A 20,173-nucleotide genomic window follows, 5' to 3' on the forward strand; every position below is an offset into this window, starting at 1 on the left:
TCTTTCCATCTGGGAATACTTTCTTTTCAGTTTCATAAAGGAGAGTTAATAATTGCATTTCCTGAATATCAAGGAACTATTAATTTGAAAGTAACATTTGAGGAGTTTCTCTGTTTTTCATACCAGTGGTTTGTGGGTTTGTTTTGTTTTTAATGTAAGATTACTTACTGTCAATGCTCACCTTCATAATCCAGTACTGATTGTCTTTGGCATTTCAGATACAGCTTTTTCTACCATATTTACAAAGTTATTAGCACTTTGGTAAAATTAAATTATAGTAATTTCCTGCTTTCTTTGCCCCACTCCACCCTACCTCCCTGCATTTTTTTTTTTTTTTTTTCTATTGAGATGGAGTCTCCCTCTGTTGCCCTGACTGGAATGCAATGATGCAACCTCTGCCTTCTGGGTTCAAGCGATTTTCCTGCCTCAGCCTCCCGAGTAGCTGGGATTACAGGCACCCGCCACCACGCCTAGCTAATTTTTGTGTTTTTAGTGGAGGTGGGGTTTCACCATGTTGGCCAGGCTGGTCTCAAACTCCTGACCACAAGTGATCCACTCACCTTGGCCTCCCAAAGTTCTGGGATTATAGGCATGAGCCATCATGCCCAGCCCCCTGCCTTTTTTTTTTTTTTTTTAAATACACTTATGTGGCTGGGTGTGGTGGCTCAAGCCTGTAATCCCAGCACTTTGGGAGGCCGAGGCGAGTGGATCACCTGAGGTCAGGAGTTACAGACCAGCCTGGCCAACATGGTGAAACCCCATCTCTACTAAAAATACAAAAATCTGCTAGGCGTGGTGGTGAGCGCCTGTAATCCCAGTTACTCGGGAGGCTGAGGCAGGAGAATCGCTTAAACCCAGGAGGCAGAAGTTTCAGTAAGCCAAAATCGTGCCATTGCACTCTAGCCTGGGTGACAAGAGCAAGACTCTGTCTAAAAAAAAAAAAAAAAAAAATATATATATATATATGTGTGCTACCCCCTGGCTATCTAAGTTTCTCACCTGAGGGTGGTTTTATTTTTTCAATCACAAACATTTTTTGATTTAAGCTACTTCTGGATAAACACACTAATTATTCAGGAAGATTACTATTTTTTTAAATTGAGGCTTAATTTATTAATATGTGAAATTACAAATCTTAAAGGTACAGTTCCATCAGTTGTGTCAAATATATACCTACATTAAGATAGGGAAATAGTTCCATCACCTAAGAAAGTTTCCTCATGTTCCTTCTCAGTCAATCCTATCCCTCTACCATGTCAGCAGCTAGTGTTCTAATTTTTTTTTTTTAATCTTTTTTTGAGATGGAATCTTGTTCTGGTGTCCAGGTTGGAATGCAGTGGTTCAATCCTGACTCACTGCAACCTCCGCCTCCTGGGTTCAAGCGATTCTCCTGCCTCAGCCTCTCAGGTAGCTGGGACTTCAGGTGTGTGCCACCATGCCTGGCTAATTTTTTATTTTTTTGAGACGGAGTTTTGTTCTTGTCACCCAGGCTGGAGTGCAGTGGCATGCTCTCGGCTCACTGCAGTCTCCACCTAGCGGATTCAAGCGATTCCCTACCTGGGATTATAGGCGTGTGCCACCACGCCCGGCTAATTTTTGTGTTATTGGTAGAAATCAGGTTTCACCATGTTGGCCAGGCTGTTCTTGAACTCCAGACCTCAGGTGATCTGCCTGCCTCAGTCTCCCAAAGCGCTGGGATTACAGGCGTGAGCCACCGTGCCCGGTCCGATGTTCTAATTTCTATCACCCTACCCAAGTTCTGCCCATTCCAGAACTTTATTTAATAGGATCATACAGTTTACACTATTTTCTGTCTAGCTTCTTTTACTTAGCATTATGTTTTAAGATTTATCCATGTTGTTGCATGTATCAGTAGTTTATTTACTTTTATTACTGAGTAGTGTCCCATTGCATAAGTATACCACAGTTTATTTATCTGTTGGTGGACTTGTGGGCTGTTTCTCATTTTTGATTATTGTGAATAAAACTGCAATGAATATCCTAATATAAATCTTTTTGTAGAGATACATATTTATTTCTTTTGCGTAGCTACCTAGGAATGGAATTGCTGGGTCCTAGGATATATGTATGATTTTAAGAACTTGCCACATAATTTTTCCCAGTAGTCATAATATTTTGCATTCCTACCATCAATATATGAGTTTTAGTTGCTACATAGTCTGGCCAACATTTACGTTGTCAGTCTTAGCCATTATACTGAGTGTGTAGTGGTATTTCATTGTGGTTTTAGTGTGCGATTTCCTGTTAATGATGTTGAACATTTTTTCATGTGCTTATGGCCATTTGTATATCTTTCTTTCATGAAGCATTTGTTTAAGTCTTTTGCTCTTTTTTTTTGAGACAGAGTCGCCCTCTGTTGCCCAGGCTGGAGTGCCGTGGTGCAATCTCGGCTCATTGCAACCTCTGCCTCCTGGATTCAAGAGATTCTCCTGCCTCAGCCTCCCCAGTAGCTGGGATTACAGACACCCACCACCATGCCCAGCTAATTTTATGTATTTTTTAGTAGAGACAGTGTTTCACTATGTTGGTCAGACTGGTCTTGAACTCCTGACCTCAGGTGATCCACCTGCCTTGGCCTCCCAAAATGCTGGGATTACAGGTGTGAGCCACCATGCCCAGCCATCTTTTGTTCCTTTTAAACAATTGTGGGGCTGGGTGATGTGGCTCATGCCTATAATCCCAGCACTTTAGGAGGCCGAGACAGGAGCATCACCGGCAGCCAGGAGTTCAAAACCAAGCTGGGCAACGTAGTGAAGACTCTGTCTCTACATAAAACAAAAAATTAGGAGGGCATGGTGGTGCATGCCTGTAGTCCTAGCTACTTGGGAGCTGAGGCAGGAGGATTGCTTGAGCCTGGGAGATCGAGGCTGCAGTGAGCTGTGATCATACCACTGTACTTCAGCCTAGGCGACACGATGATATGCTGTCTCAAAAAAAAAAAAAAATCATGTTATAGTGATTATTTTAGCTTGTTGTTTAAAAACTCTTATAAACTACTTTGAGAAGCTACACGTTAAAAAAAAAATCATTTTGGGCTGTGCGTGGTGGCTTATGCCTGTAATTGCAGCACTTTGGGAGGCCGAGGCGGGCAGATCATGAGGTCAGGAGTTCGAGACCATCCTGGCCAACATGGTGAAACCCCATCTCTACTAAAAATACAAAAATTAGCTGTGTGTGGTGGCACGTGCCTGTAATCCCGGCTACTCAGGAGGCTGAGGCAGAAGTATTGATTGAACCAGGGATTCGGAGTTTGCAGTTAGCCAAGATTGCGCCACTGCACTCCAGTGTGGTGACAGTGTGAGACTTCGTATATAAAAAAAAAAAATCATTTTGGGGGATTGATGGTTAAATTAAATAGCAATGTTAGGTTAATAATTAATGCTAATTAATCTTGATATTAAACATTGTAACTGGAGAAGCCAAAATATTGTACAACTGGAGATTTTTTTTTTTTTTTTTTTGAGACGGAGTCTCGCTCTGCCGCCCAGGCTGGAGTGCAGTGGCCGGGTCTCAGCTCACTGCAAGCTCCGCCTCCTGGGTTCACGCCATTCTCCTGCCTCAGCCTCCCAAGCAGCTGGGACTACAGGCGCCCGCCATGTCGCCGGCTAGTTTTTTGTATTTTTTAGTAGAGACGGGGTTTCACCATGTTAGCCAGGATGGTCTCGATCTCCTGACCTCGTGATCCGCCCGTCTCGGCCTCCCAAAGTGCTGGGATTACAGGCTTGAGCCACCGCGCCCGGCCAACTGGAGATTTTTTAAAGTATTAATTAACTTTATTAAAAAGATTAGAGAAATTTGGAAACAAAAAATAGCAAGTCTCACTATTCTAATGGGTAAGATTATTTTCTATTATATTTTTGTCTTTTTTGTAAATTGTTTTCTAATTATCATCCCTAAATGTTTGTCTTACGTCTTTTCTGTTTTGCATACTTTTCATTAAAGGTGTATTCTTATAGTTTTCTGATTTTTATATTATGTAAGAACAGTCTTTTGAAAACAGGGACCACAACTTAGTAATTTTGATGTCTTCCACAGTGTCTAGAAAGGTGATTTATGCTCAAGTGCTTATTGAGTAAAGAAATGTTGAATGCCATCCCATGTTCAGTACTGTCTTGCTGTTGTATATTAGTATCAATTAAGCATAAAGTATTTAAAAATATGAAATTATTCACTAGTGAGAAAAATTTTCCAAGTTTTTATTAGCAAATTATAGACACACAGAGAAAGGAATAATAAAATGTCTACTTCTAAAAAAATGAAATGAAACTTTTAATGTTGCATTCATGCGTTGTTGGTCTAAAGTGATTTCTTTTTTTTTTTTTTTTTTTGAGACTGAGTCTCGCTTTGTCGCCCAGACAGGAGTGCAGTGGCACGATCTCCGCTCACTGCAACCTCTGCCTCTTGGGTTCAAGCAATTCTTCTGCCTCAGCCTCCCGAGTAGCTGGGACTACAGGCGCCCGCCACTATGCCTGATTATTTTTTTGTAGTTTTAGTAGAGACAGAGTTTCACAATGTTAGCCAGGATGGTCTCGATCTCCTGGCCTCATGATCCGCCCACCTCAGCCTCCCAAAGTGCTAGGATTACAGGCGTTAGCCACCGTGCCTGGCCTGGTCCAAAGTGATTTCTTTTTTTTTTTTTTTTTTTTTGAGACGGAGTCTTGCTCTGCCACCCAGGCTGGAGTGCAGTGGCCGGATCTCAGCTCACTGCAAGCTCCGCCTCCCGGGTTTATGCCATTCTCCTGCCTCAGCCTCCCGAGTAGCTGGGACTACAGGCGCCCGCCTCGTCGCCCGGCTAGTTTTTTGTATTTTTAAGTAGAGACAGGGTTTCACCGTATTAGCCAGGATGGTCTCGATCTCCTGACCTCGTGATCCGCCCGTCTCGGCCTCCCAAAGTGCTGGGATTACAGGCTTGAGCCACCGCGCCCGGCCCAAAGTGATTTCTGAGTAAGTTTCACTAAAATATTTTCCACCGAAGTAGTTTTTGTAATAAAACAAGGCATTTGATGCTCTCAATGAAAAATATTACTCCCATGCCTTTTGTCTGAAAGGATTTGATTACTAAGAAATCTGAATTCAAGTCCCACTAGCATTTAAAAGAAAAAATTTTACGGCATAAAACTCATAATATTCTTACCACTTCCTTTCCATATCTAATTGTTTAGTTTTAGAGTTGGTTATTCTTGGCTGGGTGCAGTGGCTCATGCCTGTAATCCCAGCACTTTGGGAGGCTGAGGTGGGAGGATTGCTTAAGCCCAGGAGTTTGAGACCAACGCTGGCAACATAGCAAGACTCTGTTTCTACTAAAAAAAAAAAGATCATTTTTAATTGATGTAAAAATCTTTGCATCTGTTTTCTTTTTCAGTTCCTTGTCTGTCTTGATGGTCAACATATCTTCTTTAATATCACGACATTTTCAACAACAACTGGTGAACAAAACAGAACTTCTTTTTGACACCATAGATTCTTCTGAGGTCAACGTTGCAACAAGAATAGCACGGTTTCTTCGAAATATTAAATATTGTTATCAACCACTATTAGAAAAGTGTAATAACGTATTTTTAAGTAATGTGGACCAACTTGATTTGGATTCCATCAGTAAAATATTTAGGCTATACAAGTTTCTACAGTTTAATAGTTTTGAATTTATTATGATGGCTAAAAAGAAGCTAACTGAAATGATTCCTCTGTGTAATCATCCTGCTAGCTTTGTAAAATTGTTTGTAACATTGGGACCCATTGCGGGACCTGAAGAAAAGAAACAGTAAGTTCAGTTTAAAATGCATTATTTTTTTTGTTGTGAATATGTGGAGCCTTCAAGCTTACGTCTCCTTGCAGCTCTGGGAGGTACCAATATCACCCCATTAGGTTGTGGAAGGGAAAATAATCTCTTATGCTCTGCTCCTTAATTCTTTTTCTGATTATTCTAATTTACATCTCAAACTCTTAGTCTATTGCTGTGTTCTAAAAGGTAAACCTCTGATACTGGGCCAACATGAAAAAAAATGAGGGGAAACGCCATGTGTTTTTATTCTCCTTTTCTATGCTATGTGACTTGGATTTACACACATGACTCCCCCACCCAGTGTAAGTCTGTGGAATATTTAGAATTATAGTAGTCATAGCAGAGTACCATTTTATGCTTTGTTGTCTTCATCACAATAGTCATCAAAGCATTTATTATGCACTCGGCATATGTCTCCATGTCAGGTTTGAGCAAATTTTATGTGGCGCCTCTCATTTAGGAATTTCCAGTTTTGCTAGATATTGATGTAGGTAGTAATATTTGAAATATAATGATGAGCAAATATTAAATTAACATACAAGTATGGTTAATAGATAAGATTCTCTCTTCGTAGGCCATGTGATTGGATTTATACTAGACATAAACTTCCCCCACCCAGCATAATTGTATGAATTATTTAGAATTACAAGCTGGGCACAGTGTTGCATACCTTTAATCCCATCACTTTGGGAGGCTGAGGCAGGTGGATCCCTGGATCCCAGGAATTTGAGACCAGCCTAGGCAAGATGGTGAAACTTTGTCTGTACAAAAAAATACAAAATTAGCCGGATGTGGCGGTGCGCACCTAGAGTCACAGCTACTCGTGAGGATCACCTGAGCCCAAGGAGGCTGAGGCTGCAGTGAACTGAGATCACTCCATTGAATTCCAGCCTGGGCACAGAATGAAACCTTGTCTCAAAAAAAAAAGAATTTTATATAATAATCCTAACACATAAGTATGATTAGTAGATTTACTTAAGCAGGGGTTCCAAGAGTTGCATAATAGGGGAGTCATTACTCTGTTAGGAAAAACTTTACGGAGAAAGTTTTATTTTTTAAGAGTACTTTGTGACTGAGTGCAGTGGATCACGCCTGTAATCCCAGCACTTCTGGGAGGCTGAGGCAGGTGAATCACCTGAGGTGGGGAGTTCGAGATCACCCTGACCAACATGGAGGAACCCTGTCTCTACTAAAAATACAAGATTAGCTGGGCATGATGGCGGGCACCTGTAGTCCCAGCTACTCGGGAGGCTGAGGCAGGAGAATCGCTTGAACCCGGGAGGCGGAGGTTGCAGTGAGCCAAGATCGCGCCATTACACTCCAGCCTGGGCAACAAGAGTGAATGAAACTCTGACTCAAAAAAAAAAAAAAAAGAGTACTTTGAATTATATGAAAAAATTTAAGAGCATATCTTAAGACTATATCAAGATGGAAACAAGGTGATTATTAAAAACTATTGGGGCCCAGTGTGGTAGCTCACACCTGTAATCCCAGCACTTTGGGAGGCCAGTGACGGCAGATCACTTGAGGTCAGGAGTTTGCGACCAACCTGGCCAACATGGTGAAACTCCGACTCTACTAAAAATACGAAAAAAAAAGGGCTAGGCATGGTGGCTCACGCCTGTTATCCCAGCCCCTTGGGAGGCTGAGGCAGTTGGATCACTTGAGTCCAGGAGTTTGAGACCAGCCTGGCCAACATGGTGAAAACCTGTTTCTACTAAAAATACAAAAAATTAGCTGGGCGTGGTGGTGGGCACCTGTAATCTTAGCTACTTGGGAGGCTGAGGCAGGAGAATCGCTTGAACCTGGGAGGCTGAGGTTGCAGTGAGCCAAGATTGCGCTATTGCACTCCAGCCTGAGCAACAAGAGCAAAACTCCATCTCAAAAAACAAACAAAAAAAATACAAAAAATAATTAGCCGGGAGTGATGGCAGGTGCAATGGCGGGCATCTGGAATCCCAACTTCTTGGGAGGCTGAGGCAGGAGAATCACTTGGACCTGGGAGACAGAGGTTGCAGAGAGCTGAGATCATGCCCCTGCACTCCAGCCTGGGCAACAGAGTGAGACTCCATCTCAAAACAAACAAAGAAACACACATACAAACAAACTTTATTGGAACCATTTTTTGTCACCAAGTACTATTAAAATCTCAGTGCTAAAGCAGTACAAAAAGTTGGATTTAACTGAGTCTCTGTCTTCAAGGAATTTACATTGCAATTGAGAGGATAGATATAATTGAAATATGTAAATACCGTAACAACATAGTTTATGAAAAAACAATAAAATTAGTGATATGGGTAGTGCTGTGAGCAGACAGAAGTGAGAGAAAAATATAGACTGAAGTGGTTGGGAAAAATTTGTGGAGAAACTGGTTTTGAAATGTTTGAAAACGTTGGTGGAAAGGATGGCATGGAGTTATCCAGTGTGAATAGGCAATTAGTTTATCCTATCCTCAGATGCCACGTTTTGAGCTTGCTTTCTAAAAGATATATGTATCATGATACTTTACTGCACTACTTTGGATAGTTCAACTGACAACTAATCATAGTCAAAATGGACTGGCTTTGTTAATTTTCAGTTTATACTGTTATATCAAGTGCTTAGTATATGAGATTTCTGATAATATGCAGGTTTATTGACTCCTAGATAATTCCTATTCAGTTTTAAAACATTTGGGAAATTGTCAGAATATCAGTTGTTCATTTCTTAGCTCTCTAGTATTGAATAATTTCACTGAATCATAGTATTTTATAACCATTATAACCTTGTATTATTTGAAAATCTTAAAAGATGTTTACCTTTATTTTTCAAACAGTTTAAGATTGGATTATACTGAGGCCTGAATTTCATTGAAGAAGACAATATATTTTTCTTTATTTAGTACTATTTAATATTCGAGTAATGTGGGGAGAACACTGGGGTTATATATTGGATTCAGTTTTTGTTTATATTCTTTTTTTTCTATTTGTTACTCAAGAACTGTTATTTAAAAAAAAAAAATTGCAAGCGAATTTTCAGTTTTTCAACCAAACACTTTTTTTTTTTTTTTTGCTTCTAGACTTAAATCAACTTTGTTATTGATGTCAGAGGACCTAACTGGTGAGCAAGCCCTGGCAGTGTTGAGAGCAATGGAAGATATGGAAAGCAGAAATTCACATCTGATTAAAAGGTATCTTTTCTGAAATTTATGATGTTAAGTTTGTTATTCATAAGCACCTATTTTTTTCTGAGGAAAAATAGTTTTCTTTAATCTACCTGTTGTTTTGAAGAAATAAGGAATTAACACTTAAGGTACTGTTTATGTTCTACTTTGTTTTTCTTTTTCTTTTTCTTTTTTTTTGAGACAGAGTCTCACTGTGTTCCCTAGGCTGGAGTGCTGTGGCACTATCTCTGCTCACTGCAACCTCCACCTCCCTGGTTCAAGAGATTCTCCTGCCTCAGCCTGCTGAGTAGCTGGGACTACAGGCACCCACCACCATGCCCAGCTAATTTTATTTATTTATTTTTGAGACACAGTCTTGCTCTGTCCCCCAGGCTTAAGTGCAGTGGTGCCATATCGGCTCACTGCAACCTCTGCCCCAGGTTCAAGCAGTTCACCTATCTCAGCCTCCCGAGTAGCCAGGATTATAGGCGTCTGCCACCACGCCTGGCTAAGTTTTGTATTTTTAGTAAAAGCAGGGTTTCACCGTGTTGGCCAGGTTGGTCTCGAGTTCCTGACCTCAAGTAATTCACCCACCTCAACCTCCCAAAGTGCTGGGATTACGGGGGTGAGAGCCACCGCACCCAGCCCTCAATGCTGGTATGGAGCTCCTGACCTCAAGTGATCCACTTACTTCGGCATCCCAAAGTGCTGAGCCACAGTGCCTGGCCTTTTTTTTTTTTTTTTGAGACAGGGTATGACTCTGTTGCCGAGGCTAGAGTGCAGTGGTGCCATCACAACTCACTGCACCCTTTACTTCCCAGGCTCAATTGATCCTCCCATCTCAGCCTCCTGAGTAGCTGGGACTACAGGCATGCGTCGCCATGCCCTGCTAATTTTTGTATTTTTTGTAGAGATGGTGTTTTGCCATGTTACCCAGGCTGGTCTCCAGCTCCTGGGCTCAAGGAATTCATCTGCCTCAGCCTCCCAAGGTGCTGGTTTGTTTTTCAAAGTAGAAATGACAATTGTTTATAGCATTTTTCATTTTATTTATGCTATTACACTTAAGCAGAGCATCATAACCTTGTAAAATAGAGACCATAAAGACCCTCCTTTAATTTTTTTCTTTTCTTACTTTTCTTTCTTTCTTATTTTAAAAATTTTTTGTAGAGATAGGGTCTTACTATTTTGCCCAGTCTGGTCTTGAACTCCTGGGCTCAAGCAGTTCTCCCAAAATCACCACCAAGTCTGTAATTTTCAAAAGGAAAGTTTCTGCAGCACAGTCAATTCTATATGAACTTGGATTGTCTCATACCACAATGTTACCTTGAAGTCATACTGCCATTTGTTGGCTTTTTGGTAACTTGAGATTTCAGAAGAAAAAATATATACTTATATTTTTATATGTGCTTAATTGTATATGCTTAATTTTTTGTGACCTATTATATGTTCCTTTATTTTAATATTTCTTATGTCCCATTTTTTCCCAACTTACTGCCTTTTAGGATTTCCCTTTGCTTTTAAGCATCTTCATTTGAGGGCCAGTGGATTTAAGGAAGAAAATTAAATTAGTCTTGCTAATTATTGGTAACTCTTGGTAAAGATTTTGTTATGGGGAGGATGTGGAATTTGATCCTCTGTGAAATTGAGGAAGAAAAACTATGCTTTTCTCTTCTTGTACTATTGATAATTGAATATTATTTCATTCACACTTAATTCATTGCTTTTACTTCATTCTGTTTTAGTTTGTTTACATTTCTAGAGCCATCTTGAGACATTTCTTCAAGAATAGAAAATCTCGTCTCATTCATTGCTGTTTCTCCAGCACACAGCAAAGTGTCTGGCGTGAAAGCGCCACAGTAAATGTGTAATGAATGAATGAACTGGTTATAATATATGCTCTATCAATCCTTTTTAGAGTTACTTCAGTTCTGCATAAACATTTGGATAGCTATAAACCATTAGAGTTGTTGAAGATAACTCAAGCACTGACTTTTCTGCATTTCCAAAGGAAGGAGTTTTCTGCAAAACTTAGAGAATTACTGCTTAGGTAAGATTAAAATAGAAATTTTGTTTAGTGTTTCACTTTCTAGCCACAATATTTGTTTTGTTTAACTATGTACAGCAGTGCTAGAAGTTATGGAGGCAAAATAGTGAAGCTTATCATGCTGGGTATATTTTGAAATGGAAATGAGGCCAGCAGGGTGATGAGTTCCCTAGGAGAGGAATGGCAGTAGACTGATGAATAGCAAAGCCATTCTCCTTTCCTGCAAAATGGAGCCACCATGAAGAGATTGGGACTGCTGACAAAAGTTCAACTCCATTTGGGAGCATTCGTATTTAGGGCCTTTCAGTCTTGCATGCATGCCTATTTTAAGGCTTATTAAATTTTTGAGAATAAGATATAATGGTGATGTTGGTGAAAAAGTGTTTTCTTTTCTTTTTTTTGAGACAGAGTCTCGCTCTGTTGCCCAGGCTGGAGTACTGTGGAGCGATCTCAGCTCACTGCAACCTCTGCCTCCCCGGTTCAAGCGATTCTTCTGCCTCAGCCTCCCGAGTAGCTGGGAATACAGGCACCCGCCACCACACCTGGCTAATTTTTGTAATTTTAGTAGAGACGGGATTTCACTGTATTGGTCAGGCTGGTCTTGCTTCTGACCTTAGGTGATCCACCTGCCTCAGCCTCCCAAAGTGTTGGGATTACAGATGTGAGCCACCGTGCCTGGCGAAAAAGTGTTTTCATATAGAATTTTCCCTTTATAATTTAAAATCACCTTATTTTCTACAGATATAGCTTTTTTTTTTTTTTTTTTTTTTTTTTTGGTTTGAGACAGGGTCTCACTCTGTCCCCTGGGCTGGAGTGCAGTGGTGCAATCATAGCTCACTGCAGCCAATCATAACTTGCTGTAGCCTCGAAGTCCTAGGCTGAAGTGATCTTCCCGCCTCAGCCTCCCAAGTAGTAGTGCTACCACACTTGGCAAATTTTTTTTTTTTTTCTGTAGAGATAGGGGTCTCACTTTGTTGCCCAAGCTGGAGTGCAATGGCATGATCATAGCTTACTACATCCTCAAACTCATGGGCTCAAGCAATCCTACCACCTCAGCCTCCTGAAAGATGGTTTTACAGGCTTGAACCAGCGTGCCCAACTAGTTTGATTTCTTACTGTGATTTCTTTTTTTTTTGAGGTGGAGTCTTGCTTTGTTGCCCAGGCTGGAGTGCAGTGGCGCGATCGCAACTCACTGCAAGCTCTGCCTCCCGGGTTCACACCATTCTCCTGCCTCAGCTTCCTGAAGTAACTGGGACTACAGGCGCCTGCCAACATGCCCAGCTGATTTTTTGTATTTTTTTTAGTAGAGACAGGGTTTCACCGTGTTAGCCAGGATGGTCTCGATCTTCTGACCTCATGATCCACCCGCCTCGGCCTCCCAAAGTGCTGGGATTACAGGTGTGAGCCACTGCGTCTGGCCTGATTTCTTACTGTGATTTCTGAAAGACCAAGCATATAGGTGAACACGATTTTTATTATAATAAAGTGATATGCCATTATGGTTAAAAAGGTTTTAAATTGAGTAATATGAAATGACATATTATCAGATGAGAATTTAGCATATTAGGATGTTATAACGAAGTTTATCTTTTTCTTGAAAAATAACTTTCTTCTTATTAAGATGGTAAGATGATAAGATGCTTATTGTTTCTTCACCCCTTCCATATTTAGTATAGAATTTCACATAGACTGCCTCTCAATTATGAATTTTATGTTCTAAAATAGATATTATACACTAGCCCAGGCATGATTTATGTCTACACATTGGTTTTTTTTTTTTTTGCATGCTTTTAAAAATTTTTCTATATTTTATTTTTATGTTTTTTATTTATTTTTATTTATTTATTTTTTTTGATATGTAGTCTCACCCTGTCACCCAGGGTGCAGTACAGTGGCATGATCTCGGCTCACTTCAACCTCCGCCTCCCAGGTTCAAGCAATTTTCCTGTCAGCCTCCCAAGTAGCTGGGATTACAGGCATGAGGCACCACACCTGGCTTATTTTTGTATTTTTTAGTAGAGATGGAGTTTCATCATGTTGGCCAGGCTTGTCTTGAACTCCTGACCTCAAGTGATCCACCTGCCTCAGTCTCCCAAAGTGCTGGGATTACAAGCATGAGCCATTGCACCTGGCCTATGTTTTTATTTTTTAAAAAAATATTTCAGTAGCTTTTGGGGTACAAGTGGTTTTTTGTTACATGGATTAATTGTATAGCAGTGAATTCTGAGATTTTAAGTGCACCCATCACCTGAGTATTACCTAATGTGTTGTTTTTTTATCCCTAGCTCACCTACCAACCTCCCTTTCCTGGTCTCTAACGTCCATTATATCACTCTGTATGCCTTTGCATACTCATAGCCTAGCTTCCACTTCTAAGTGAAAGTATACAATTTTTTATTTTCCCCTCCTGTGTTATTTCACTTAGAATAATGACTTTCAGCTCCACCCAAGTTGCTGAAAAGACATTATTTTGTTCTTTTCAAAGGCTGATTAAAGGTGTATTAAATATACACCATGATATCCATGGTATATATTTACCACATTTTCTTTATCCACCTATTAGTCAATGGGCATTTAGGTTGGTTAACATCTTTGCAATTGTGAATTGTGCTTCTGTAAACGTACATTGCACAGTGTTTTTTAAAAAATTAAATTATTCAATACCGATGAATACTTCTAGGTATGTTAACAGAAAAATAAGAGTAGGAGTGGGAGCATCAAAGAAGATTTCATTTTCCTTGAATGTTTTGTTGCTTTTATGAACAGACTTGAAGCACATATGATAATGTTAAAGTTTATTAAATTCTGAGTAAAGAGAGCCTTTATGTATCACTGTGGTTTAAAATTATATCAAAAGTGTTTGAGTTATTGACTAACATTTAAAAGTTGGGAGTTATATAAAAATCATAGATACTTCATGTTTCAAAATTACCTTCTTCCACTTCAGTGCAGATAATCTCAAGTAGATATTAGAAGGAATGTACTCTATTTGAACTAATAATGTACATAAATGCTTATGTAAATAGGTCCTGAAACAGCTCAAGGAACCCAGAGTTTTCATGTACTGGAATAATGTCTGTTGTTTTTTTTTTAACTTATTGAAATATAATCTACATATGCCTTCCTCATTACCCTGTCCTCACCTCCAAGATTAACTATCTCTATTTGTAACTACATAGATTGTTTTTGCCTTTATACTTTATATAAATTGAATCATTCAGTATGATTTCCTTTCTTTTTTTTTTGAGACAGGGTCTCATTCGTTTTCCCAGACTAGAGTTGGAGTACAGTGGCGTGGTCTTGGCGCACTGCAACCTCCACCTGCTGGACTCAAGTGACCCTCTTGCCTCAGCCTCGTGAGTAGCTGGGACTACAGTCGCGTGCTACCACACCCAGCTACTTTTTGTATTTTTAGTAGAGATGGGGTTTTGCTATGTTGCCCAGGCTGGTCCTGAACTCCTGCGCTCAAGTAATCTGCCTGCCTTGGCCTCCCGAAGTGCTGGGGTTACAGACGTGAGCCACTGCGCCTAGTCAGTGTGATTTCTTTTGGGTCAGGCTTCTTTTGCTCAATACTAAGTTTATGAGATTTGTGTATACTTTTGTCATATAGTATTCTCTTGTAAGAATATAACAAAATTTATTTATTTATTCTATTGTTGATGGATATTTGATTTCTTTCCAGTTTTTCGTTATTATCAACAGTACTGTTTATGAACAAATTCATTTATATTTTTTAGTGAACATACATATTCATTTCTGTGTGCCAGCGAGTATAATCATTGGTTCATGGGGTATGCATGTCCTCATCTTCAGTAGATGCTACTGAACATTTTCTAAAGGGGTTATACCAGTCCCTACTCCCACTAACAGAATGTACACATTCCTGGTGCTCCAAATCCTTGCCAACACTTGATTTTTTTTTTTTTTTACTTTTTTTCCCCTATAACCCAGGACAGAGCTCATACTTTTTAATTTTAGCTGTTCTGGTGGGTATGTTGTGGTATTATGAATATACACAAGTATCTAAGCTTTGGAAATTGAGGAAGTATCACAAGAAAAACAAGTGGAGGTTGGAGAAATTTATCTGTTGGGGGTTTATTTGTAGAAAAGTATCTCAAGATTGGTAGCTCCACAATGATGCAGCTTTTTGTTCATTTCTTAATATAAACTAGTGTATTAATTTTTTGTGGTTATAAGAATGAAATATGCAGTATTAAGTGCCTGCTTGTGTCAGGCACTGGACCAAATATTATATAAAAATCATTTTGAAAATTTTGGAAAACAGAAAAAAGTATATTTGAGAGACTGAGGCAGGAGGATCATTTGAGGCCAGGAATTCAAGACCAGCATGTTCAACATAGCAAGCCCCCGTCTCTACAAAAAACTAAAACATTAGCAGGGTGTAATAGTTCATGCCTGTAGTCCTAGCTATTTAGCAGGCTGAAGCAGGAGGCTCGCTTGAGCACAGGACCTCAAGGTTACAGTGAACTATGATCATGCCACAGCACTCCAGCCTGGGCTATAGAGTGAGACCTTATCTATAAAAAAGAAAAGAAAAGAAAAAATATAAAGAAGAAAATAAAAATTATTCATAAACTCATTCATCCACTGTCAACAATTTGGTTTATTTCCTTGTTGTATACTACATATATGTCTTTTTTTTCCTAGTTGGCCATACAGTTTTGTTTGTTTGTTTTTGGCCATTTTACCTTATAAGCATCTACATCATTAAGAATGTTTTATAAATCTTTTATAATGGCTGGTTAATACCCATCATTTGACTGTACCATAATTCACTTATTACTATTCCCCCTCATTATTTAGATTGTTTTCACATTTTAGCCATATAAAAACTATGATAAGGCATGGTGGTGTGCACCTGTATCTCAGTTACACCCAGCTATGTTTGGGAAACTGAGGCAGGAGGATCACTTGAGCCTAGAAGTTGGAGATCAGCCTGGGAAACATCGTAAGACTCCCTCTAAAAGAAAAAAAAGATGAATAACAACACATATATTTTACCTGGATTTTATATTAGTTTATTAGGTTAGTTTCCCAGATAGGGATTGACCATGTCAAATGATATAATTAAAATACTTTAAAAATTTTCTTTTCTTTCTTTTTTTTTTTTTTTTTTTTTTTTTTTGAGACGGAGTCTCGCTCTGTCGCCCAGGCTGGAGTGCAGTGGCCGGATCTCAGCTCACTACAAGCTTGCCTCCCGGGTTTACGCCATTCTCCTGCCTCAGCCTCCCGAGTAGCTGGGACTACAGGCGCCCGCCACCTCGCCCGGCTAGTTTTTGTATTTTTTAGTAGAGATGGGGTTTCACTGTGTTAGCCAGGATGGTCTCGATCTCCTGACCTCGTGATCCGCCCGTCTCGGCCTCCCAAAGTGCTGGGATTACAGGCTTGAGCCACCGCGCCCGGCCAAAATACTTTAAAAATTTTCAAAGCCATATTGCTAAATTGCTTTCCAGGAAGTTACACCAACTTTTTAAGTTTACTAATAGTGAATGAGAGTGCCTGTATCAGTACACCCTTGTTAACACTGAATATTAATATTACAATTATTTTAGTATGCTAATTTAAATATTTTAAATTGCCAGGCATAGTGGCTCATGCTTGTAATTCCAGCACTTTGGAAGGCTGAGCTGGGAGGATTGTTTGAGCCCAGGAGTTCAAGACCAGCCTGGGCAATAAAGCAAGACCCTGTCTCAACAACAAAGAATAAAAAATTAGCTGGGTGTGGCAGCATGTGCCTATATTCCCAGTGTGTAGGGAGGCTGAGGCAGGAGGAGTACTTGAGTCCAAGACGTCAAGGCTGCAATGAGCTATATTGTGTCACTAGCCCTCTAGCCTGGGCACCAGAGTGAGACCCTTTCTCCAGAAAAAAATTAATTAATTTAAAAAATATTTTAAAGGTAACTCAATTTATGTATTTATTTATTTTTTTGAGACGGAGTCTCATTCTGTTGCCCAGGCTAGAGTGCAGTGGAGCGATCTCAGCTCACTGCAAGCTCCGCCTCCCGGTTCACGCCATTCTCCTGCCTCAGCCTCCTGAGGAGCTGGGACTACAGGTGCCCACCACTACGCCCAGCTAATTTTTTTTTGTATTTTTAATAGAGATGGGGTTTCACCATATTAGCCAGGATGGTCTCGATCTCCTGATCTCGTGATCCGCCTGCCTCAGCCTCCCAAAGTGCTGCGATTACAGGCGTGAGCCACTGTGCCCAGCCTCAATTTTGTTTTAGATTGTATTATTCCTTCCACTACTTCTATACCTAAATATTTATTTTTTTTTTTTTTGAGACGGAGTCTTGCTCTGTCGCCGAGGCTGGAGTGCAGTGGCATGATTTTGGTTCACTGCAACCTTCTCCTCCTGGGTTCAAGTGATTCTCATGCCTTAGCCTCCCCAGTAGCTAGGATTACAGGCATGTGCCACCACACCCAGCTAATTTTTTTGTATTTTTAGTGGAGATGGGTTTTCACCGTGTTGGCCAGGCTGGTCTTGAACTCCTGACCTCAGGCAATCCGCCCTCCTCGGCCTCTCAAAATGCTGGGATTATAGGCATGAGCCACCATGCCTGGCCTATCTAACTCTTCTTAAATTAACTTGTATTATGCCCACCTGTGATGTTACATATATTGGCTTTCGTCCTAGTTACTAGTTCATAACTTCTATAGCTCTTGCTATAGTCTTTTGTTACCATGTTGGGTGTGTTAGGGCTCTGGAAACAGAGTATCTCTCCTGCCCTAAAGCAGGACTCTAATCTCCCTCCACCTTTCTGATCGTGGGTCTTAAGACACTCCCCTGAGAGATCCCACCCGACACCCTATGTGAAGAAATGCTGACATCATGAAGCTCATAAAAACCCAAGAAGAGTGGGTTCGGACTGCTTCCGGATAGCTGAACACGTGGAGGTTCCTGGAGGGTGGCATGGTCAGGGAGGGCGTGGAAACTCTGCCCCCCTTCCCACATACCTCACTCTACTGTCCCTTCATCTGCATTCTTTATAATATCTTTTATAATAAACCTGTAAACATAAGCAACTGTTTCCCTGAGTTCTGTGAACCACTTCAGCAAATTAAACCCAAAGAGGAGGTCGTGAGAACCCCAACTTGAAGCCAGTTGCTCAGAAGTTCTGGAGGCTTACTTTTGCAACTGGAGTCTGGGGTTTTTGTGGGAGAGGTCAGTTTTAGAGACCAAGTTCCCAACCTGTGGGATCTGACACTGTCTCCAGGTAGATAGTGTCAGAACTGAATTGGACACCCAGCTGGTGTCCGCTGCTTGGAAGGACCCCCACACATTTGGTCACAGAAGTCTTCTGTGTTGATGATTGTTGTGGCTTCAGATTAGAGGAAAAACAGTTTGAAAGAGGTTTTTTTGAATCATCATCTTACCTATTAATTATAGTACTCATTATATATATTCATATTTTAATACATACATATTTTGGTTTTGTGGCTGATGTATTAATTTTATTCTTTTCATTTTTTATTTTGCAGTTATTTGAAAATTAGTTTCATACCAACTGAGGTGTCCATTCTGGTCTATGCTATTTCCCTGCTCCCTTCTCCTCACTTGGACGAAGTGGGGATATCCCGAATTGAAGCCGTTTTACCACAGTGTAACCTAAATAACCTGAGTAATTTTGCTACATCTGTTTTAAGATGGATTCAGTATGATCACATGTATTTGGATAGTATTACTGGGAAACAACTGAAACTACTTCAAAAATTAGATCACTATGGTCGTCAGAGACTACAACACAGCAACAGTTTGGATCTGTTATGGGAGGAACTTAAATCTGTCAGAGGAAACACGTTTCCTGAGTCACTTCTTGAAGAAACGATTGCTACTTTACAGCATTTCGTGGATGAAATTAATTACATAAATGTTGTGGAGATTGCATCTTTTATTTCTAATACTGATTACCTCAGTACTTTGCTACTTGATAGGATAGCCTCAGTGGCTGTTCAGCAGATTGAAAAGGTGAAATTTAAATGTTACGCATTAATTTTATAGAGTTGTCAACTTCTGCAAGCATAATTTTTATCATAGGCATTTTGAGAACTTAGATTGGAATTTGAGGTTTAAAAATTAAATAAATTCTGGGTCAGATATGGTAGCTCAATCCTGTAATTCCAGTGGTTAGGAGGTTGAGATGGGAGGATTGGTTGAGCCCAGGAATTAAGGCTCAGTGTGATTGCACCACTGCACTCCAGCCTGGGTGACAGAGTGAGACCCTGTCTCTTAAAAAAAAACAAAGAAAACTCTGGTTTCTGTTTCAGCGATTTGTTGTTCCTGTCCTTGAAGTCACTTTCTTCTTCCAGCATTGCAGATTTGGAAAGAATCAGCAGTCATTCTTTGGTTCATTACAGTATTAAGATTAGGAATCAATTATTTGAGGAAACTCATATTGGGACAGCAGAGTATGAATGATTTTTGGTTTTACTTTTTCTTATTTCTATAATCATGTGTTATCATTTTTACCATTTAAAAGCAGTTATATTCAAAAGTGTGAGATAAGCTTAAAAACTGAGAAAATTGTAAGGTATCCATTGGCAACAGTATTCTTAAATTGTCATTGCATCTTCTTGCAGATTTATTTCTGGGACTTACTTGTAAAATGCCACTTTATGGATTATATGAGAAGCAGCTCACTTACAAAATCACTATCATAAATATATCAGAGCAAGGGCTTTATTTAAAAGACAGTGTTTCTCACAACCGAAAATAAAAAGTTTTTTTTAACTTGCTTAGTATAATGTCTGGAAGTCATTAAGTATTGAATGAATGAGTGAAAAATGAAATAAAAAAGCAAATGAAAGAAAAATGAATGCTAATGATTGTAATTTAAGAAACTTCTCTATATTATGATTATTCTATAAAATGTACTGATTATCATGGAAATTGCTGATACTGTTTCCTATTCAATTTAGTGACTAATGAATTCTGAAACCGAATTTATTTATTTACTTTAAATTTAAATAAAGACAGGGTCTCACTATATTGCTCTGACTAATCTCAAACTCCTGGCCTCAAGCAGTCCTCCCACCTCAGCCACCCAGAGTGTTGAGATGATAGGCATGAGCCACCACTCCCAGCCAGAACAGAATTTTACACCTAACAAAATAAATTTGTAGATTGTCTGATTTACTTCTTTTTTGTTACATTAACACTTTT

General features: G+C 39.7%; 1 protein-coding gene across 9 annotated transcripts in view; it reads left to right on the forward strand.

The window, feature by feature from the left end:
- The window catches only part of FASTKD1 (FAST kinase domains 1), a 72,101-nt gene that overhangs the window by 14,209 nt on the left and 37,719 nt on the right, over window positions 1-20,173 (forward strand). For 8 of the 9 annotated variants that reach the window (XM_033231202.1, XM_033231207.1, XM_033231208.1 and 5 more), the window contains 4 exons: window positions 5,384-5,782; window positions 8,862-8,972; window positions 10,861-10,992; window positions 18,493-18,979. In XM_033231202.1, the coding sequence (XP_033087093.1) occupies window positions 5,384-5,782; window positions 8,862-8,972; window positions 10,861-10,992; window positions 18,493-18,979 (1,129 nt within the window). The remainder of the gene's footprint in view (window positions 1-5,383; window positions 5,783-8,861; window positions 8,973-10,860; window positions 10,993-18,492; window positions 18,980-20,173) is intronic. The other variant, XM_033231210.1, reaches the window with a different exon arrangement.

The sequence above is a fragment of the Trachypithecus francoisi genome, unplaced genomic scaffold, assembly GCF_009764315.1.
Source record: "Trachypithecus francoisi isolate TF-2019V2 unplaced genomic scaffold, Tfra_2.0 Lachesis_group13, whole genome shotgun sequence".
Classification (NCBI taxonomy): domain Eukaryota; kingdom Metazoa; phylum Chordata; class Mammalia; order Primates; family Cercopithecidae; genus Trachypithecus; species Trachypithecus francoisi.